This window comes from Biomphalaria glabrata, chromosome 6 (assembly GCF_947242115.1).
Source record: "Biomphalaria glabrata chromosome 6, xgBioGlab47.1, whole genome shotgun sequence".
NCBI lineage: Eukaryota > Metazoa > Mollusca > Gastropoda > Planorbidae > Biomphalaria > Biomphalaria glabrata.
Window position 1 is genome coordinate 14,391,707 of NC_074716.1, and position 20,031 is coordinate 14,411,737.

At 35.3% G+C, this 20,031-nt stretch overlaps 1 protein-coding gene across 1 annotated transcript; it reads left to right on the forward strand.

Annotated features, from left to right (window-relative positions):
- The first annotated feature begins 3,761 nt into the window (after positions 1-3,761).
- LOC106052649 (uncharacterized) lies at positions 3,762-18,206 on the forward strand. Its single transcript, XM_013208077.2, has 10 exons — positions 3,762-4,037; positions 6,036-6,188; positions 9,267-9,492; positions 10,827-10,920; positions 11,029-11,211; positions 12,533-12,683; positions 13,783-13,916; positions 14,527-15,091; positions 15,545-15,758; positions 16,460-18,206. The coding sequence occupies exons 1-10, from the start codon at positions 3,965-3,967 to the stop codon at positions 17,247-17,249; spliced, it is 2,583 nt and encodes an 860-aa protein (XP_013063531.2). The 5' UTR covers positions 3,762-3,964; the 3' UTR covers positions 17,250-18,206.
- The last annotated feature ends 1,825 nt before the right edge of the window (positions 18,207-20,031 follow it).

Below are 20,031 nucleotides of genomic sequence, written 5' to 3' on the forward strand. Positions count from 1 at the left end.
TTTCACTCTTTTGATATCAAACAAAATAATTATTGAAAATAATTAATTGACTGATTGGTTAATATAAAAATTAATTTCATATTTAGTTAGTCACAATAAATAATTGTGTTAAGTTTCAACTTGAACCAAGAATGAGTGTGGGAGAAAGTAACATGTGCAATTATCTAAGGGGACAAAACCATACATATTTAGCCATGTACATGAATATTGAAGGATTAATTTCCATTTTTGGTATCAATCAAAATATTTATTAACCAGTACCAGTAATTAATTGACTAATTGAATAGAAAGAACAGTTAAAATAAATCCTCAGTAATAGATTCCAATTTTGTTTTTCCATTGTTGTCACATGTCTAACACTATATTTTCTAAAAAAAAAACTACTACTATAGCCTGTGTCTGTACAATAAATTTCTGGCTCAGGGGAGAGTCCAGAGAAGAGTTCGTCACAGCTTGCGAGTGTTTTTTTTCGTGATTTTGTTAAAAAAAGTAGGATTTTGTATTTTTTACAAAACAGGTGTAAAGAATCGCCCACCATCCATCCATCCATCCCAGTGGCGCTACAGCCCATGGAGGGCTCTGGCCTGCTTTAACACATCCTTCCATTCAGATCTCTCCTGGGCCTTTCGTCTCCACGCCCTAACCCCAAGCTGCTTCAGATCTGCTTCCACGTCATCTATCCATCGCATTCGGGGTCTGCCTTTGGGTCGCCTGCCTTTTGGTTTTTGCCTGTATACGATTTTCGCCCCTCTGTTGTCTGACATTCTTTCAAGGTGACCTGCCCAAGGTAGTCTGTTCTTTTTTATTTCGTTCTCTATTGGTGGGTCTTCATATAATTGATATAACTCATGGTTAGTGCGTGTCCTCCACCCTGTTTCATCCTTTATGGCACCATAGATTTTCCTAAGAATTTTTCTTTCCCAAGTGTTAAGTAAATTTTCAGATGTCTTTGTCAGTGTCCAGGTCTCACTTCCATACATTGCTGCTGGTCTTATTATGGTTTTGTATATTATTTTCTTGGTTTTCCTTGAAATCGTTTTGCTCTTAAGTAAATGGTGGGTTCTATAAAATGCCCTGTTGCCTGCTGCTATTCTTTCCTTTATTTCTGTTAGTAGGTCATTTTTGAAATTAATAGTACTTCCTAGATATTTGAAAGTTTGGACGTTTTCAAATTCGTGGTCTTTGATTTTGATATTTTGTCCCTCTGTTTGATTGTCTCTTGTCATTGTGATGTACTTGGTTTTACTGTCATTGACCTCAAGTCCTGCTGGTCGAGATGCTTCTTCTAGTTGTATGAAGGCTCTAGCAATGTCAGAGGTTTCTTTACCCAATAAGGCAATGTCATCGGCATAAGCAAGGTATTGTAGAGGTTGGCTGTATATCGTCCCAGTTGGTTGTGGACCCATGTTTTCTCTCCTGAAGTAGTTAGTAATAGTTCCCCTTGTGTTTATGTGTATATTTCTTATAACTCTCTCCAGTGTTAAATTGAAAAGCATGCAGGAAAGTGCGTGTCCTTGTCTTAATCCTCGTTTAATCCTAAATTCCCGTGAGTGTTCTCCTTGTATTATGACTTTGCTTTTTGAGTTGTTTAATGTCATATGTATAAGTCTTGTCAGCTTGTTGGGTATTCCAAAATCCTGTAGAGTGTCATATAGGTATTTCCTTCTGATACTGTCATAAGCCATTTTATAGTCTATAAAGAGTTGATGGATTGGTATGTTGTATTCATGGCATTTTTCTAGTATACATCTTAGTGAAGATGTGGTCGGTTGTGGATTTGTTGGGTCTGAAACCACATTGATAGTCACCTAAGATTTCTTCTGAATATTTTCCAAGTCTCTTAGTTATAAGCCTAGACAGTATCTTATAAGTCACATTTAGTAGGGAGATTCCTCTGTAATTACAGCACTTTAACTTGGATCCTTTTTTGTGTATTGGGGTTATAAGAGCCGTTTCCCATTCTGTTGGTATTACTTCTTCTTCCCAAATTCTTGATATTAGTCTGTGTATTTGGGAATGTAAGTCTTTCCCTCCATATTTAATTAGTTCTGCTGTGATTTGGTCCTCTCCTGGTGCTTTGTGATTCTTCATGGTCCTAATTATTTCTGATGTTTCAATGAGTGTTGGAGGGTTCACTAAGGGATCTGGTCCCCCATGTGGCAGTTCATATTCTCCATTGTCTCCATCTTCAGTGGTATTTAGGATCTCCTCAAAGTATTCAGCTCATCTCTCAATGACCCTGCTGTTTTCTGAAATAAGCTGACCATCTTTGTTCTCACACATGTGTGATCTAGCTTGAAGTCCGTTCTTTTCATCTTTAATTTTCATATACATTCCTCTCATGTCTCCCTCCTTTGTTAGTTCCTCAATTTGAGTAATCTTGGACTTTTCCCATTCCCGTTTTTTCTTTCTTACAACTTTTGTGGCCCTTCTTCTTGCTTCATTGTATTGCTGTCTAGTGTTCCTGGTTTCTCTCTGTAGCATTATCATTCGGGCATTGTTCTTCTCTTCTATAGTTTGTCTGCATTCATCATCATACCACCCTATTTCGCCCACCAAGACCATGAGAACTACAGTCTTAGTGACTTCACACTTGGCTGGTCCAGATCTATTTAGGACACCAACATAAGTGATGACCTTCTTGTCAGTAGACATGTCTGCAATGTGTTACCTGTTTACCTGGTGCCCTTAAGTGTGAACAAGTGACCCAAACTACAAAGTAAGACACGATAATGGCGCATCCAGAAACCCTCCTCCCCCCCCCCCCCCGAAATCTCATCCCCCCATCCCAATACACACACTTAGGCAGACATAGACTAGTCCTGATAAAAGTTCTTAAAGGTGAAAAATAGAGTAACATAGAACTAAAAATAGTTTAAATGAATTAAATTGTGTATTATTTATTTACATACAATTTATTTACATACAATAGGCGTGATATAAGTTCTTAAAGGTGACAAATAGAGTAGCATAGAACTAAAAATAGTTTAAATGAATTAAATTGTGTATTATTTATTTACATACAATTTATTTACATACACTAGGCGTGATATAAGTTCTTAAAGGAGACAAACAGAGTAATATAGAAGTGAAAATAGTTTAAATGAATTAAATTGTGTATTATTTATTTGTCTTTTTAAATGCACAACATTTCGAATATTCCTGGTCACATGACACCCTCGTTAACCGTGGGTCACAGAAACAGACGGCCTGAAACGGGAACTTTACTTTTTCAAATTTGCATTCCTACAAATAACATATAGATGATATTTTAACTATTTTTTTTACAGCATTTGTTGATATTCCTCTAGATTTTTAGAAAACCAGAGGCAAATAGTTTTATTTAATTTTAATGTGTAATCTACAAATAGAGTTGAAAAAAATTTACTACATCATAAAATGCATAAAAAGTATTTTTTCCTAAACTTTCATTTTTATGGCTGTAAAAAATATAATAAATGCGCCGCCCTTGTAATTCTGGAAGGAATAAAATAAAAGACGCTACAAGTTAAAAAAAAATTCCTATCATAAGTGAACGCCGTTGTAACATTATCCGCCTTTTGCCGTCACTGATGTCAGGGTTGATAAACTCCCGTACCTCCCTCCCCGCCCCAACGTCACCTTGCAAACTTATTCCACAACCGATTTTTTTTTCTTTTTAAGTCTCTGCAAAACAATATTTATAAATGGGGTCACTTTCACAACTCCACCCCCTTCCCCCGTGCAGACGTTCTAGTACAAGGCCTCGACCAATAAAATTCCAGAGGTTTAGCTCCATTCAACTTTAGTGTAGAAGATTAACACAGCGTTGCTCCTATCTTATGACCCTCATAGTAGCTGGGGGGATCTAGCTTAGAGGTAGTCACATTGTTAGTTAGCGCTACTTGGTCATGTTCTTGTAAAAACAACACTCAAATCTGAGATAGTTAAAGTTTTAAGTGACATTTAGTAGTCTTAATAGCAGATGAAACCAACAATGTATTTCCACTTAAAGATAGTGTTTTTGATGCTTGTAGCTTTGACATTTGTTGTTACCGGTAAGTAATTTTATTTCTTTGTTCACTAATTCACTCATTTGAAACATTCATTTATGTATTCATTCATGCAAACTGCTACCTGCAAACTGCTACATTTTCCTTTTATAACAATGATAATAATAATAAGGCTTCTCATATGGAGGACAAACGTATGCCAGAGCAGTCTCTTTTGGTGAGCTGAAAGGTGGTCGACGTAACAGAGGTGCCCCACAGAAAAGCTTTAAAGACCAGCTTAGGCGCCAACTTGCTTTAACTGACATAGAAGAGAGCACCTGGTTGTAGGCAGCTTCAGAAGGAGACAGCTGGAGGTCAATGATAATTAGTATTAAAAACTTCATGACAAAAGTTCTTTTTTTTCATGACGCTATTGTTCTTATCATTTGTTGTAAGCCAAAAAATAAATAAATGTACAAGTCTTTACCATAATAGAGAATCAGCTCTGGAGACCCCATTTTTTTTTTACCTACGCATCGTAATTTTTCCCACATAGGCTTGATTTAAAAAGACCCACCTCATAATGCGCCCCGGACACATACAGGCTCTCATATTTTGGGCTCGTTGATTTTAGTAGCACTTTTACTTATCCCCCCCCCCCCCGGCCAACAACAAAAAGTCCTTCATACACATTCCTTTTCTCCTTTCTACATCTATATCTTGATTGTTCGCGAATAGCGGTCCCAAGGTTGCGATTCTGTCAAAAACTGTTCTTTGTGAGCGTCTAGTAGGTAAAAGAAACCTGTGTAGGCCTACGAAGAGATCTCGCGATCAATGAATCAGTGACTGGTAACGTACAAATATATAGTAGATTGCTTCTTTGAAAACCAAAAATATATAGACGTCAGTAAAATCAAGCAGTTTGCTACTAGGTTTGATCGTAGCTCTTACTCTTTGGGCCAGAAAAGGCTGTCATAAACACTTCATTATATTTATAATTACTTTAACTGCTAGAGCTAGCAGCAAATCGCAAACAATACATTTTTAGATTAGAACTATCAGAATTTTAAACTGCAACTTTACATCAAATTGACATACTGATCTCAACATATAGGCCTGGGTGTAGTCTACAATGGACAACAGCGAATAAGCAAATCAGAAAATTTCCCCAAATTAAGATGTACCACGCTGTTAAACTCCTGACCTCTGGGAGAAATTTTCAGAAAAAGATTAAAAATACATTTAAAAAAAAAAAGACATCCATTATACAACTTATAAAGTGATTTTCCCCCCTTAACTAAGAGATGTTAGATTAAAAAACAAAGGAATATTTTTTTTTGCCTCGCCCCATCCCCCCTTCCCTCCGTGAAAGAATCCTGGTAAAGTGAATGTAAAGATCTACTTGGCCTAAACCTTATCATATTCTAATGATAGGCCTTTAGAGCCAAACTTAGAATACGATGCGCACAATTTTCCTGAACATTAATCTCTATAACTCTTTAATGAATGCCAAAAATACTCAAAGACGTATAGACCGTTTAAGATACATTTTTTTCTCGTTCTTTTGCCAATTTTTTTTTTTTACCTCGAGCTATTGTAATATTTAAACTAGAGTTTTCTCATTGTGGCCAACGAGCTAGAAATTTGTTTCCAATGATATACAGCAACTTTCTAATTCCTAGGAGAATTTTAAGAGCCTTTTTCAAGATCCGTGTCCACCCAGGTTTCTCCAACCCAATTATAAATTTTCAGGAAGATTCAAGTGAAATAGAGGTATTGAAATAATCAGGCTTTGTTTCGGACACTCCTTCAGAGATTTTAGATCATTACGTCCGGACGTCCTGCAGGACGATAGAATCTGGCAGGTTCAAACTCGGGATCATTTTGACGACAGACCAAAGCGTCTACCACACCCCCAGTCACTCAATGAGGTGCGAGAGAGATTCATAATACATTGAATATTATGAATACATATATATATATATATATATATTGTGATCGTGTTAACCCCAGACATTGATGGACTTTATCTCAGATTTACTGATAGATCTTTTTTTTTTTCAGTTCGTGCTGATGAATCGAAATGTTTGGAATCTCTTGAACCGAATTCAAGCGTTCGAGGTATCAATGAACTCAAACCAAACCAGCCTCTGTATCACCTCCACTTTGATGAACACTTTTTTAAAGACAGTCACGTGGGACATAGTCAATACAGAGGTATAGTTATCATAGTGTAATAGATTGTCTTATATTTTCATTTTTACATATACTAATAGAGGTATAACATTGAATATAGAGGTGTAATTTCTTGGTATAATTAACTATCTTATATCTTCATATTAACAGCATATAAAATGTTTGTAAATGTTTCCCATGTTTCGGATGTTCCCTCAGAGTTGAGGATAATTTACTTTCTAGGCCAAATCTCCCGCAGGACGACGTGGGATGGCAGCGGGTAGGGTTTGAACTCGGAACTATCTATAAGACGAACGACAGTCCACAGCGCAAACCGCACGACCAGGCAGCCATCCTAAGATAGAGGTGGTGTGCATGAGAGAGAGAGAGAGAGAGAGAGATTCATAATGCACAGTGACTAGATAGAATGTAGGCTCAAGGCGCTGTAACAACATTACAAACAAAAGCACGAATACTAGCATAGCAGTTAATCTAAAAAAGTTTTAAACAAGTAGGTCTTAATGTTCTTCTTAAAAGTGGTGTAGCATATATATATATATATATATATATATATATATATATATATATATATATATATATATATATATATATATATATATATATATATATATATATATATAGAGAGAGAGAGAGAGAGAGAGAGAGAGAGAGAGAGAGAGAGATATTCATAATGCACAGTGACTAGATAGAAGTTATTTCTTGATGTCAAAAGACACCTTTCATGCAGAGACTTTTAAAATAAAACTGCAGAAACGCTATATACTATATCTATAATATATAAGTCTATGCGCTAAACCTAAACTTTAAAGAAATGCAAATGAGATTACTTTAAATAAAAATATAAGTAACAAAGCAAGCAAAATAAAAAAAAAACTTAAAAAAAAAAGCTTATAGTAAGTGTATCAATTATTTTGGATCAGCCTTGTAATTAAATTTGTATTGAGCCTCAGACGACAATCTATAAAGAGGACTAATTTAGCTTATATCACCACTTCAATCAAGTACTATTTCTTTTCCTTACTTGAGTTACCAAACAAAATAATTATTACTAATACTTAATTAACTAAACTGTCAATTTTTTAAATTGATTGTGCTGTAAGGTAAAAGAAATAATTGTGCAAAATTTCCGCTTGATCCGAAATAGGATGTCGGAGAAATAATGTGTACAAACTTTGGCCAGACAGACAGAGTGAATTGATACAAGCACCAAGGAGGATGCCCTTTTCCAAACTTAAGCTAAACAAATTTCAGAAAGTAAAAAAATAACAATGGTTAGATAAAAAAATTCGTTTTACTCAAGTGAACCGCTAGGGTTGGGAGGGGTGCGAACCGCTCTGGAGAACACCAAACTTACTGACGCCTGCAGCTTTAGTTTTTTAGACTTTGCACCCTACGTCTATGGTGAGATCGTACCTCAACTTAAAAAAAAAAATCGGGTACTCCTCTTAGTGACCGATAACTGAGGGGCCAATCAAACAAACCGATTTTTTAATATGGGCAATGCCTACCAGGGAGGGAGGGGGGAGTACTGGCAAACTGGCAAGTGATGACAAAAAAGAAGGTCATCTTAACATTATCTGTACTTGTGTGTGTGTGTTGAATGAGGAGCTAAAGATAAAGGAGTGGTAGAAAGGAAGAGAAACTACTATTTTAAAAAAGTCTACTTAAGAATTATTTGGGAGGGAAAAAAAGGGCTGATAGGCACTGACCTAAACATCTCTAAAACAAAGAGGACCATGGGACTGTCTCTAAAGAAGACTGAAGAGGTCATCAATGACAACCAAAAGTCTCCATACTTTTTACAAAGCTTAAATTAACTCTGTCTGTCTAGTAGAAATCTTGTAGGCCTACACATGACTCTTCCCGCTTTCCATTCTTGGATCAAGATGAAACTGTGCAGGATTATCCATTGTCTATTACAACACACGAATCAATAAAAAAAATGAATAAACTAATTAGAGGTCATTAATTACTTTTTTTTTTTCATATAGAAAAAGGGAGATAAAGCTTGCAGTATTAAACAATGTGGCAATAATTGTGTTGTTCTTTCCCTTATACAATCTTGGCCATTAATTTTTTTTTTCAGTCATTAATGTCATTATCACCAAGGTTATTTATAGACCTTTAATATTTTTTAGTACTGTTCTTCTAAGTCTTTTCATTAGGCGAGAAATGAAACAAACGAACTTTCATAGAATTCCCCCGAAAAGCCAGTAACCTTTTGTCGTCTGCACTTCAACAGTCAAGGGAAAACTATTTTTAAGTAGCGGTCGAACACTAAAAGGAAAAAAATACTGATTGCCCAAAATTAGTTTTTTTTTTTTTTTATTATTGAATTTGCGAGGAAACAATTTTATGAGATCAAAATTAAACTGATAGATTTATGATGCTGAGTTGAACGTCTAGCTTGGAGGTAGAACTACTTATCATAAACAGTGAATCGAAACTTCATCGTTGAAAGAAAAACTACTTTTGATAAATAGATGCATAATAAAATGCAAACATTGCAAAAATTCTCTGAGCATGAGATAATCCATTTTGAAAAACTGGATTTCAGTAGAACTTCAATTTTAGAACATTTAGAAACAATTTTTAGGGATTGTGAGTTTAATTAATTTAAGTTGCATTCCGAATTAAATGTTTTAATCTTTATAATTGCACTGATGTTATGAAATTGTTTAAATTCGCCATAAAATTTTGTGAAGATATTTTCATACTTTCTACGCTTGTTTTTTTTTGTCCCAACCGTGTGAATTTAGCCTCGTAGACCAGCCATTTTTTTTAGCTAGTAAAGTTTACAATAAACATATCTTCACAATCTTCATTTAATCTCGTAAGAGATTAGCCCATAGTATATATAAGTCTATGGATTAGCCAGTTAAGCTAGTTGAGTAACTTAAAAACCATCTCCCAGTAGATCCTAATAAAATGAATGTCAACCTTCTAATTTTTCTCCATGACTTTTGTGCCAACAAATAAGGTGAATCTATTTGCCGGAAAGCGCCACATAAATATATCTATAAATTTAAATAGAATCCACTTTAAAGAATATATACTTCTATTTAAACTCTTTATATTTTTGTTGTTTCATGCGCTCAGTTCATGTGTCCAGCAAGGATCCCCTAAGACCTTTCCAGTCCGTCAAAATCACAGCTGATACCATTGACGCGTGCGGTGCTGGGGAGTTTGTGTTTAGTGATAAAGACTACACAGACAACAAGGACGATCAGTGCACATACATTCTGGAAACCGCGACAGACAAGGCAACTCTTGACACACCATCTCTTACTTGGAGACCTCCATTTTGTGGCTGTGTCCATTTCAGGTGAGCTGAATGCAAAATTATAAGTTATACTACACTTTTTATACTACAGTTACTTATCGAAACAAATCTACGCTATTTATAGGCTATACTAGTCTTATAAAACAGCTCTAGAGGTTATACTTGTCTTAATAAAATAACATTATAGGCCTGTTTCTCAAAGGTTTACTTCTGACGACCCCTAGACGAAAAATTTTACGCCCCCCCCCTTACCCTTATTTTGGGGGTAGTACTGTAAGTTCAGGGCGAAGCCCCAGCGACCCTCATGCATGTTGAGTAGCAGAAATGCATGTAAAGAAAAAATAAAAATACGCAGGTCAAAGTAAGTCAAAGAAAGAGGCGATGCTAGACATTCGAGCTACATAGAGCGCACACAAGCCTACTTCTGTGATTGGCGTGAATGGTTTTAGATCATTTTCGTGTTAAACATGGCGCCATTTAGCAGTTTGTTTTGCCAACAAAGTACGTCAGCAATACGAGTGTACAACACTTTGGGTAACTTTGAACAATCTGAAAGACGGAGAGAATCGCGTAGTTTTGAGTTTTCTTCACAAAAAACACAACATTTGAAAATCTTTCTTGTTACAGACACCTTTCTAAAAAAAAAGATATACATTACAAAAGGTCCTTCCTAATATATATAAAACGATATCTATTGATTAAATTCTTTTAATTGTAACATTTGTATAACGTGATTTTTACTTGAGTTATATTTCAAGTATGGAATTGTAAATACAATGCAAATAAATTTTTTCTCTTGAAAAAATAAATGAAACGCCTTCGCGCCCCATTGACCGTAATTAATACCAAACTGCTCCCCTCCCCGGGCAAGCGCGTCCCAAATTATAAGAAACACCTCAAGCTATTGGACCAAGGTCAACATGTTTAAATAACATAAAACTATAGGCTATAATAGGAGTTGTCTTCGAATCTGAAGATTAGGACGGAGTGCAGTATGTCACTTGGCTCAATGTTGCATGTCCTCCAGCCAGTGCTCAGTATTTTTAAAGTAGTAATTGGCTTGTTATAGGCCTACTGGTTAAAATACAAAAAAAAATAGACGAAATAATTTCTTTTAAATATTCTTAATACACTCATTTGAAGGATAAAAACATTGTGTATGTGTGCTTAAGCAGTTTACACAATAAGCTAATTAAAGTAGGTGCCAACAATATTTCATCACTTAACATAAATTAGACAACAAAAAAAAAGGTATTCCGAGCCTCATTCCGAGGTTAGTAGGCCTAATAATTAGGCTCAAACAGTAAAAAAAAAAATTTAATGTATGCTTTATGTTGTAAGATGAAAGACTTTACAGAACTGAACTTCATCTCCAGGGTGCAGGTTGTTGATCAAAATAATGTTTACTACATGGACGCGAAATCCACGAAGAATGGACAACTGTCACAGACAGTGTGTGTTAAAGAGAGGGTAAGATTGCATGACTATTGTCGGTCTGTCTGTCTATCTATCTATATATATACATAGGCTTTACTGACTGACTGCATATTAAATGTAGTTTCTAACAATGTTTCTCAGCTTACCAGAAGTCACTACATGGAGGCAATGTGCACGGCCATCAATCTCAAAAATGCCCAAGCTGTCATCGATAGTCCAGCTTTCCTCAGCCGACATGGACTAGACGCTAAGACCATGGACAAATTTAACTTACTGATGGACATGGAGTTTAGAAGAACCCACAACATTGAGTGCTGCCAAAAGGTTAGAGTTATCTTTCATTTTAAATAGATTTATTATGTATTGATTTATTTGTCTTGAACCTTTGTTCCAGTCTTAACGATATTTTTGTTTTGTTGAAGATGTAAGTAGCTAATATTTTGGAAGTGGGTTTACTAGCAACATATTTTATGTAATTCCAACAATGTATTGCAGTGCATTGCATCAGGACAATGAGTTGATATATAAGTAAAGTTAAGTTCTCCTTTCAGACCTTGCGATCTATAGGGCAGGTGATGTTGAGGTCATCTGTTTCTTTGGCCAGTGGTGAATGAGAAGGGTGTTATGTGGCCAGCACAATGACCAACCGTCTTTATACTTTCCCCAGGGGCGCCGGAAATTCAAATCCCAGTCTTCACCTGGATTCGAACCTGGGACCCCATGTTCGGAAGCCAAACGACCGCGCCCCCGGAAATGATTTAAAACAACGCGATTTTCTTGATGGCATCAGAACAAGATTCACGTTCTTTATGATACATCTGTATATGTAAATTTGTGACTAGACTAAGCACCGTCCTATTTAACATTTGCTGGTTTGGCACTGACTATGAGGTCATCGTGCCTTATGGACACTGGTTGGAAACTAAATCGTGATGATTTTCTTAAAGCTTCTCAATCTGATCATAGTGTGGTAATTTTCCGATCCTGAGTTTTCATGAGTGCCATTGGATTCTCCATTACTGATTAATAAAAGAAGCTCTTACTCCTGCATGGTATTAGGAAAGTAAATGTCTGATAAACACATCTGCATTATTTATTTATCTGTAGAATCAGTGGCGTACCGAGGGTTCCAGGCGCCCTGGGCAGCAAAGCATGTCGGCGTCCCCACCTTTTATGTATGTACATAATTCAAACTTGAATTAGAACAATCACCAGAAAGCAATACAAAGTTAAATGATGTGACAGAAATATATATGTATATATAAATATATACATATATTTTATAATAGTGTTTTGATACCCATTTTGGCGCCCCTATGGTCCTGCACCACCTACGTTTCCATCGGTGCGGCACTGCTTTCAGTAGTCATTTTCGTCTCGGCTCAAACTTGTCTTTCTTCTTTGTCTCCCTCTTTCTCTCTGTGTGTTTATCTCTCTCTGCCTGTCTCTTTCTTCATCTGTGATTCCTCTCTCTTTGTATGTCTCTTTCTTTATCTGTAATGCCCCCCCCCCCTTTCTCTATCTTTCCAATAGTCTACACACAAAAAAATAGTCTACATTGTTGTAGTTAGTTCAACTTCAAGAGCGTGTCTAAAAAAGAGTTTAAATAGTGATGAAAATTCAAATATTAAACATTCAATTTCAGAAAAATCTGGCAGACAGGTTGGAGTGTTTGGGTGACAACAGACGTAGACGTATTGATAAGTTCTGTGCATATGGCACTGTGGATATTCCTTTTGCTACATTTCGAAATGCACATATGCGTAATAGAGAGTCACACTGCTGTTATCACTTAGGTAATGGTATAAAATCACACTGTTATCATTTCACCCTAGATCTTTACTTTACCTAATTCAATTGCAAAATGTTTAGTGGCACAGACTACAGTGACATAGTCATACATAGCATAGGCATAGGAGTAGCCATTGATAGTAGAGTGATAGACAGTCTGTCAAAAAGTGTCATTAGTCACTTAGTCTTAGTCACTAACGTAGTGTCATGTAGAGGTCTAGAGATCTGATAAGTCATAGCCTACCCTAGGCCTAGAACTATGACAATAATTTATATTAGTAGGCTAATAATATAATACAAGACAGGGCGATTAAATAAAAGGTAAACTGATACATACACTTTGGTCAATACTAGATGCATTAGTAATTAAGTTCTCTAAATTTAAGTGTGTTTTTAATGCTAGATTACATGTAAACAAATTTTGTTCTCAAACAGAAAGAAATAATTGACTCTTGACCTAGAGAACTTGCATGAATAATGTTAATGTCAATTAAGTTTTCTAGAATACATCAGAATACCTATTTTAGTATTTAGTATTGCCATTCTCAAAGTAACATCTACATGGATCAGTCTAAATGTTTTGTCTTTCTACAGTAATTAAAACTAACAGGTTCATGTCTGATAAAAGTAGAGTTATTACATCCCATCTGATTTGGACATTTTATTCAGCTTTGACTAACCTACAAAATATTGAAAAATTTTACATTAAAATGGTAGATTTCTATGATTTACTAGCCCTACTACAATATCTCTCACTCTCCAATTGTAAACAAAAAAAAAAAAACAAAAAAAAAACAAACAACATTGAGCAACGTTATTCCCTATCTCTTCTATACAACTTACGACCTAATTTGTATCGACAATGCTTATCACATGATGGTTTTTAAAAATTGTTTTATTTATGGCTGTCATGTGATTGTTCATTTTGGTGACTGATATATGTGTTAACCTAGGTTATCTAAACTAAATCTAAATCTAGTTTTAAATTTAGTTTCAAACATTAGCCTATATTTGTTAATTAGACTTTAGCCACCGCGCCCATAAATATAAATACAAATTGTGTGTACTTAACTTGGACTGTTTGATCCCATTGATTTATCTCAGGTGAGCACAGGTACAAGTGCTTTAGTGAGAAAAGTGAAATAACCAAAGAAACAATAAATGCAACTTATTTAGATTACTCATTGGATGATACAGACCCAGTGAATGACCTGGCTGATTTTACCACAGACTCTAAGGTTTGCTTTGAAAATATTTTCTTTTAAACACTGGGCATTGATTTAAAGAAAAAATATAAAGAGGACAGTGATCTTTTTATCACTAGGCACATTTAGGAAGAAAAATTGCCAATGAAATGTAAAACTTTTTTCTTGCACCTTAGAACCACTTTAATTTGGTGATTCTTTTTTTTTCCCATTTGGTTGTACTTTGAGATCAATCTATCTCAGAGTGTCTAGTAGTCAAGACAGACTAACTTTTCAGACAGGAAACAGGATATGCATAAGATAGTAAATCTTATACATATAAATATATATTAGATAAAAGAAAGGGAGAACACTAAACTAAAAAGCAACAATTACTTTCTAATCAACTATACCCTATATTTCATTTGATGTTCCTTAGGCTGGATAAAACAACAGGAGTAACCAATTGGTAAAAATTTACCAAGCTAAGCTACTTATTTCAGGCTGTCCTTAATAAGTCTAAATTATTTGATAGCTTTCAAGATTTTGAGATTTTGATTTTCTATTTTACAAATATTTCTCTATTTAAAAAAAAAATGTTTCTTGCTCATGATTTGAAAGCTTTAAATGTTTTCTGAATATTTTTTTTTTAACTATGCTACAGGACCATGAGGTAGTGAAACTGCTGAAATCGGTGGTATTTCATACACAACCAAAGAATGCTGACACCACCAATGACCAGCCAGTAAGAGAGGATTTAGGACACAAAATTAAGATCAAAATTCCAGGTGGCAGCAGTCGGGAATCAGACTACGCAGGGGATAGGCCCTCAGCCAGCCTTCGAAACAGTCTTTCAACTTCAGAGGAAGAAAGTCCTAAGACTTTGAACCGAGACAGCATTGAGAAAAAAATCAAAAGCAGAGGAAGTGCAGAGAAAAAGAACATTCACAGAGAACAATCTGTCGGCCTGGAGAGAAAACTGAAACCTCGCACAAGCTCGGAAAGAAAGTCTACAGACAAATATTTTGATGAGTTTTCAGAGAAAAACACAAAGAGCCTTTCCAGCGCAGAGAAAAAAGTTGGTTCAGTAGATTATTATGGGTCCAAGGAGAGAAAAAAGAAAGAGCGCTCTAGTGGTGAAAAGAAAGTTGGTGTGTTGGATAGCATGGAAGGCGATTACTTGAAAGATGATCTTGAAGGAGGATCATCCGTTGAAAAGACCTTAAAAAGTAAATTTATATAAATGCAAAGTTACTTTTTATAATGTAATTTATTAGTAGTATATATATTAATTTTTGGCTATGTATATTTTATGTTTCAATTTTTACAAATATATGGTATACTTGAGCTTTTCAATGAGATAGAAAATTTAAGTAATAGACAAGTATTGTAGATATTTTTATTATATTGTGTACATTTTCAAATTCTCTTTCTATTTCATTTTCTAATACTAACTTATCAGCAGAGAAACTTTCTAGAATGATTTCCGACCAAGGCTTAGGCTTTATACAGAGCTCTTTAGGAAGAAACAAAATATTTAAAAAAATGGCAAAGACTGGGTGGGAAGTAATTTCCAAATGGGGATTTTTACCAGCAAATAAGTCTTTTCTAGGTTGGTCAGACTTGAAATAATAAAATCAATAAGGTATGGTCTTAATTAGACCCTAAATTTTGTTTTACAGAAATCAAGAGACAAATAGAGCGACTCCGTCTTAAGAGTCAGTGTTGTGAAGCTGGAGAACGATCTGGAACTTCTGTATTTAGTAGAACAGCTGCACGGGCCAGGAAAGAGTGTGACCATAGTGCTGGAAAATACATTCAGAGACTTCGTCTAGAATACGATAACAAAATGTGCATCAATAATTTCATCTCATGTTGTGTAGAAACATCAGCCAGGTATAGTATAGATGTAGATGTAAGGGATTGAAGTTTAACTTGAAAGAAATCTAGTTCTCTTTCTGTTTATTGTGGTAGACTTGATAGTTTAACTTGATAGAGGTCTAGTTCTCTTTCTGTTTATTGTGGTAGACTTGATAGTTTAACTTGATAGAGGTCGAGACTTGATAGTTTAACTTGATAGAGGTCTAGTTCTCTTTCTGTTTATTGTGGTAGACTTGATAGTTTAACTTGATAGAGGTCTAGTTCTCTTTCTGTTTATTGTGGTTGATTATAAATGGGCTTGTTGCTTCATACCTGTGTAAAAAGTTAGTTGAACTTGAAGGCATATCAGAATATTAATGTTTTCTCAGTGTTTTGGGTAAGGTTTAGTTTTTTACCTAAGCTTTCCAAGTAATATTCACTCATTAATTCACTCAGCGTAGTTTTGAGATTATCCTTAAATGTAGAAATACCATAGGTGTATTTGTTTTAATTTTAATATCTCAGTTAAGAGTCATTTTATTAATTTTGTTTCCTTTATGTTTCATCAAAGTGCATGTTAAAAATATATATTCATGTAATAAAACAACAAACTCTCATACCATTTAAAAATTGATGGATGTAAATATTTAGCTTTCTTTTACAAGTTAGTTATTTTTAAAGTCATGGATATAAAAATATATTTTAATCCATTAATATTTTGTGGCTTTCATTTGCAGCCCCAAGATGTCGAGCAGTGAATTTCAAAGAAGTCCCTTCATGAACTACAACAAAGAGGACACTGACCTAGACTTTGATAATGAGCCTGAAGTTGAAGATGTCCAGCCTGATAATGGGGATGAAGATGATGAAGAGCAGAAAGAGCTAGAGACAGATAAAGGAAATCTTCAGGTCAATGGCCAGGTGAATACTGAAGGAAAAAATCCACCTGTGAATGATCTTCAAGAGGATGACGAAGAGGATAATTTGAATGGCCCCCAAATTTTTGATGCTGCTGATAATGATGAGGATTTCGAGAGAACAGAAGTGCTTTCCAGAGACAAGCCAAAAGGGGAAGATAATTTAGATAACCTTGAGGATGAAATGGTTGTTGAAGATGTTCAAATGTATGAGACTCCTCTTAGAAGGGAATCACCAAAAATGAAACCGACACTTAGAGGTGAAAAACTACATCAGTCCAAATTACGTACAATGGCTAACACCAAAAAGTCTCAGTCTAGCAGAACTGGTGGAGTCTCCAGAATTGTAAAAAAGCTAAAAGAAAGGTCAAGTAGAATGAGAAGGACATCATCAGAACGTGTCCAGGGTCATGAAGGTCAGACACACTGGGTCAAAGGTCAGGTTCCATCCCTAGATTCTGGTGAGATGATGGCAATGGTGAAGAAGAAGGCTTTGAAAAAAACAATGGACTCTAAAGAAATGGAGGTTCTTGTGACAAAAGATGATGAAAGAATTGATCTACAAGGGGGACGATCCAGATTATCAAGGCGGCATATACCAAAAGGATAAAAAAGCCCAATAATGTTGATTTATTTTACTGGCTTAAAAAATGTACTGATGTTTTCAATACACTTATATTTTTTCACTGCCTTCTGTTGTGTAGATCTGATACACTTAATTAAAAATAACTAAGTCAACATGCAATAGATCAGACTGTATGATTGCTACTTTGTTTTTGTTGAAACAATCACCAATCTCTGCTCTAATGATATAAGTCTACATAGAAGTGACATTATAATAGTATTAAAGATTTTTATGTTAGAGGTTATTCACAGTAATCTCCTTTTTATTTACAGTTTATATTTAGAGTAGTTAAATCAATCTTGTAATTAAATTTGTAATAGATCTAGACTAACAATAATAAATATGTACGATTAGAAATAATTTTACCAATTGTTTTTGTTTAGCGTAGTTTCATACTCTTAGCTTTCTCACTACGCTGTGATTCTATCACTTGTCTGGACCAGTTGGGAAAAGGGGGGGGGGGGGGTAAGAAGGGATTATCAGGGTGAATGTTATACCTTGATCGCTTTTGAAATGCATTTATAAAAAATACCTCAAGCTAACATCCTAACCGCTATGCCAGCGAAGTATGAAAATAGGTTTTATAGTTATCTATTGTTAGTTTGAAACTTTAAAGTGGCCACCTATTTCTCTCTGCAAAGTATAGAGGGGACCAATTCAACTTTTACCACCACATGTCTAGTAAAATTTCTTTCCCTTGTTCGATACCAAACAAAATAATTAATTCTTAAAGATAATTAACTAATTAGTTTTTTTTATATGTTTTACTAAATGTATAGTATTGTGTACAGTGGATACACCATAAAGCTTGGACTGGCCTGTAGTAGATGACAATCACACATTGTACACAAACTGATCCTTTTGTTTCTGTTTGGTGTGGAAAACTTTTGTGTGTGTAATGTTAATTACCAATGAAATAAAAGGCTTTTAATAACTTGATAACATTTTGTGAATTTATATACATGTACTTTTAGAATTTTTATTTTTTTGGGGGAGGGGGGGGCTGGTTCATCAATCTCATGATGTTTCTTTCATTGTGTGAGTCATTCTTCTCCCTTGGTATAAAGGGAATCAAATGTACATTCAATTCCTCACGTTTATGTAGGCGAATGATAAGCTGATGCGTAAGGTCAGGTCTGTTGATAACTAGGAATTCTAGGATACCAGAGCAGATGTATAGCATTCATTTCAAATATTTACTCTATGTGCACATTCGAACATCTGAATTCTATAGATTCGAGTGGAGAGAGTTTGACTGTCAAACCCAAAACACTGCAATGGTATTTAATGGGCAAATCTGTCCACATTTTTAATTTTAGCTCCACAATACCAATTTCTCGTTACAGACAATCACATTTTGACAGAAGGCTACCTTGACTGTGACAGTTCGCGTAACCAAATCTCTTCACTTTTCCCGGCCAGCAGCTGTTCATAGCAGGATACCAAGAGAGAGGATGACTTTTGATAGTGAGTCATGTATTACAATGTGACCGCAGCTCAGCTTTCGTCTCTTCACTTTATTGAAGAGTTCTTCCTATTAACCAGCCCTAGTGTTTGACTATACCGTTAATATGGATACTAAACTACACCCCCCCCCCCCCCCAATATTTAAACGAAATTTCTAACTAGCCTGTCGAACTTTCAATAATCGGTAAAGTATCAAAACAAACGAATACCCAATTAAATTGTTTGCTGAACCTTGACATATTCTTCACACTTACGAAAATGTGATACGATAATGTCTACTTATTAGATTTTTACTAGATTCGAATTAGAAACATTGATCTCTCTCTACATCCTAGTTAATGAGGGTGTCATGTGGCCAGAACAACGCCTTTACTTTTCCACAACTAATGTCAGGTACTCAGAGGCGCCCTAAAATCCCGAAATTCAAAATTTCAGTCTTCACAGCCATCACGCTTTGAAGACTGCGATTTTTAATTTCGGAATCTTCGGGTGCCTCTGAGTCCACCCAGCTCTAATGGGTACCTGACATTAGTTGGGGAAAATTAAAGGCTGTTGGTCGTTGTGCTGGCCACGTGACACCCTCGTTAACCGTAGTCCTGTACACCACAAGGCCTGAAAGAGGAACTTAAACTTTACTTTTACAGCCTAGTATAAAATAAAAATAAACTTGTCTGCTCAATAGAATGTCTCTGTTGATGTTGTTTCATTGTTATATTAAAACTATTTTTTTTGTACTAAAGGCTACATATTGTAATGCTGAGCTATTAGTTTTTCTCCGGTAAGAGGCTAACTGTCAGCTTACAGACAGAAATACGATGTAGTCCCTTAACAATGCTCATTAAAGAATCTTTTGTACGATACAGCAAATGTCAACAGTGGCTCTAATTGGTTGCAACGATCTTCTTTGGTAAATTCAGCTTGTGATGTCTGTTATTAACAGTCAGTACACATTCATAAAAACATTTGCTTTCAGTTAAATTTTGAAAGTAATTTCACATTTGTGTGCTTTGATTAAAAAGTTAAGGTTGCTTTAAAAAAAGATAAATCTATACCAGTTCAAGCTGTATGCTGAGGAATCACTCTTGAAACAAATGAAACAAAGAGAACATTAATGCGTCAGACAACAACCAGCCAGACAGTAGTTGTTGTATATAAACTTAAAATAATGGATTCAACTTAAGACAGAACATCAACCTAGTTAGATGACAGGCTACCTGCCCCACTTGATGACAAAGCTATGACGTCACATTTACCTTCACTCACACCCCCCCCCCCCCCCTTCTCCAAGCCCTAGTTTCAC

What these genes read in the sequence shown, in the direction of transcription:
- LOC106052649 (XM_013208077.2), top strand. Translation starts at nt 3,965, where the DNA reads ATGAAACCAACAATGTATTTCCACTTAAAGATAGTGTTTTTGATGCTT. An exon ending in CAGTGTGTGTTAAAGAGAGG is followed by an intron (nt 10,921 to 11,028) that starts GTAAGATTGCAT and finishes AATGTTTCTCAG; the next exon opens with CTTACCAGAAGTCACTACAT. An exon ending in ACATTGAGTGCTGCCAAAAG is followed by an intron (nt 11,212 to 12,532) that starts GTTAGAGTTATC and finishes ATTCAATTTCAG; the next exon opens with AAAAATCTGGCAGACAGGTT.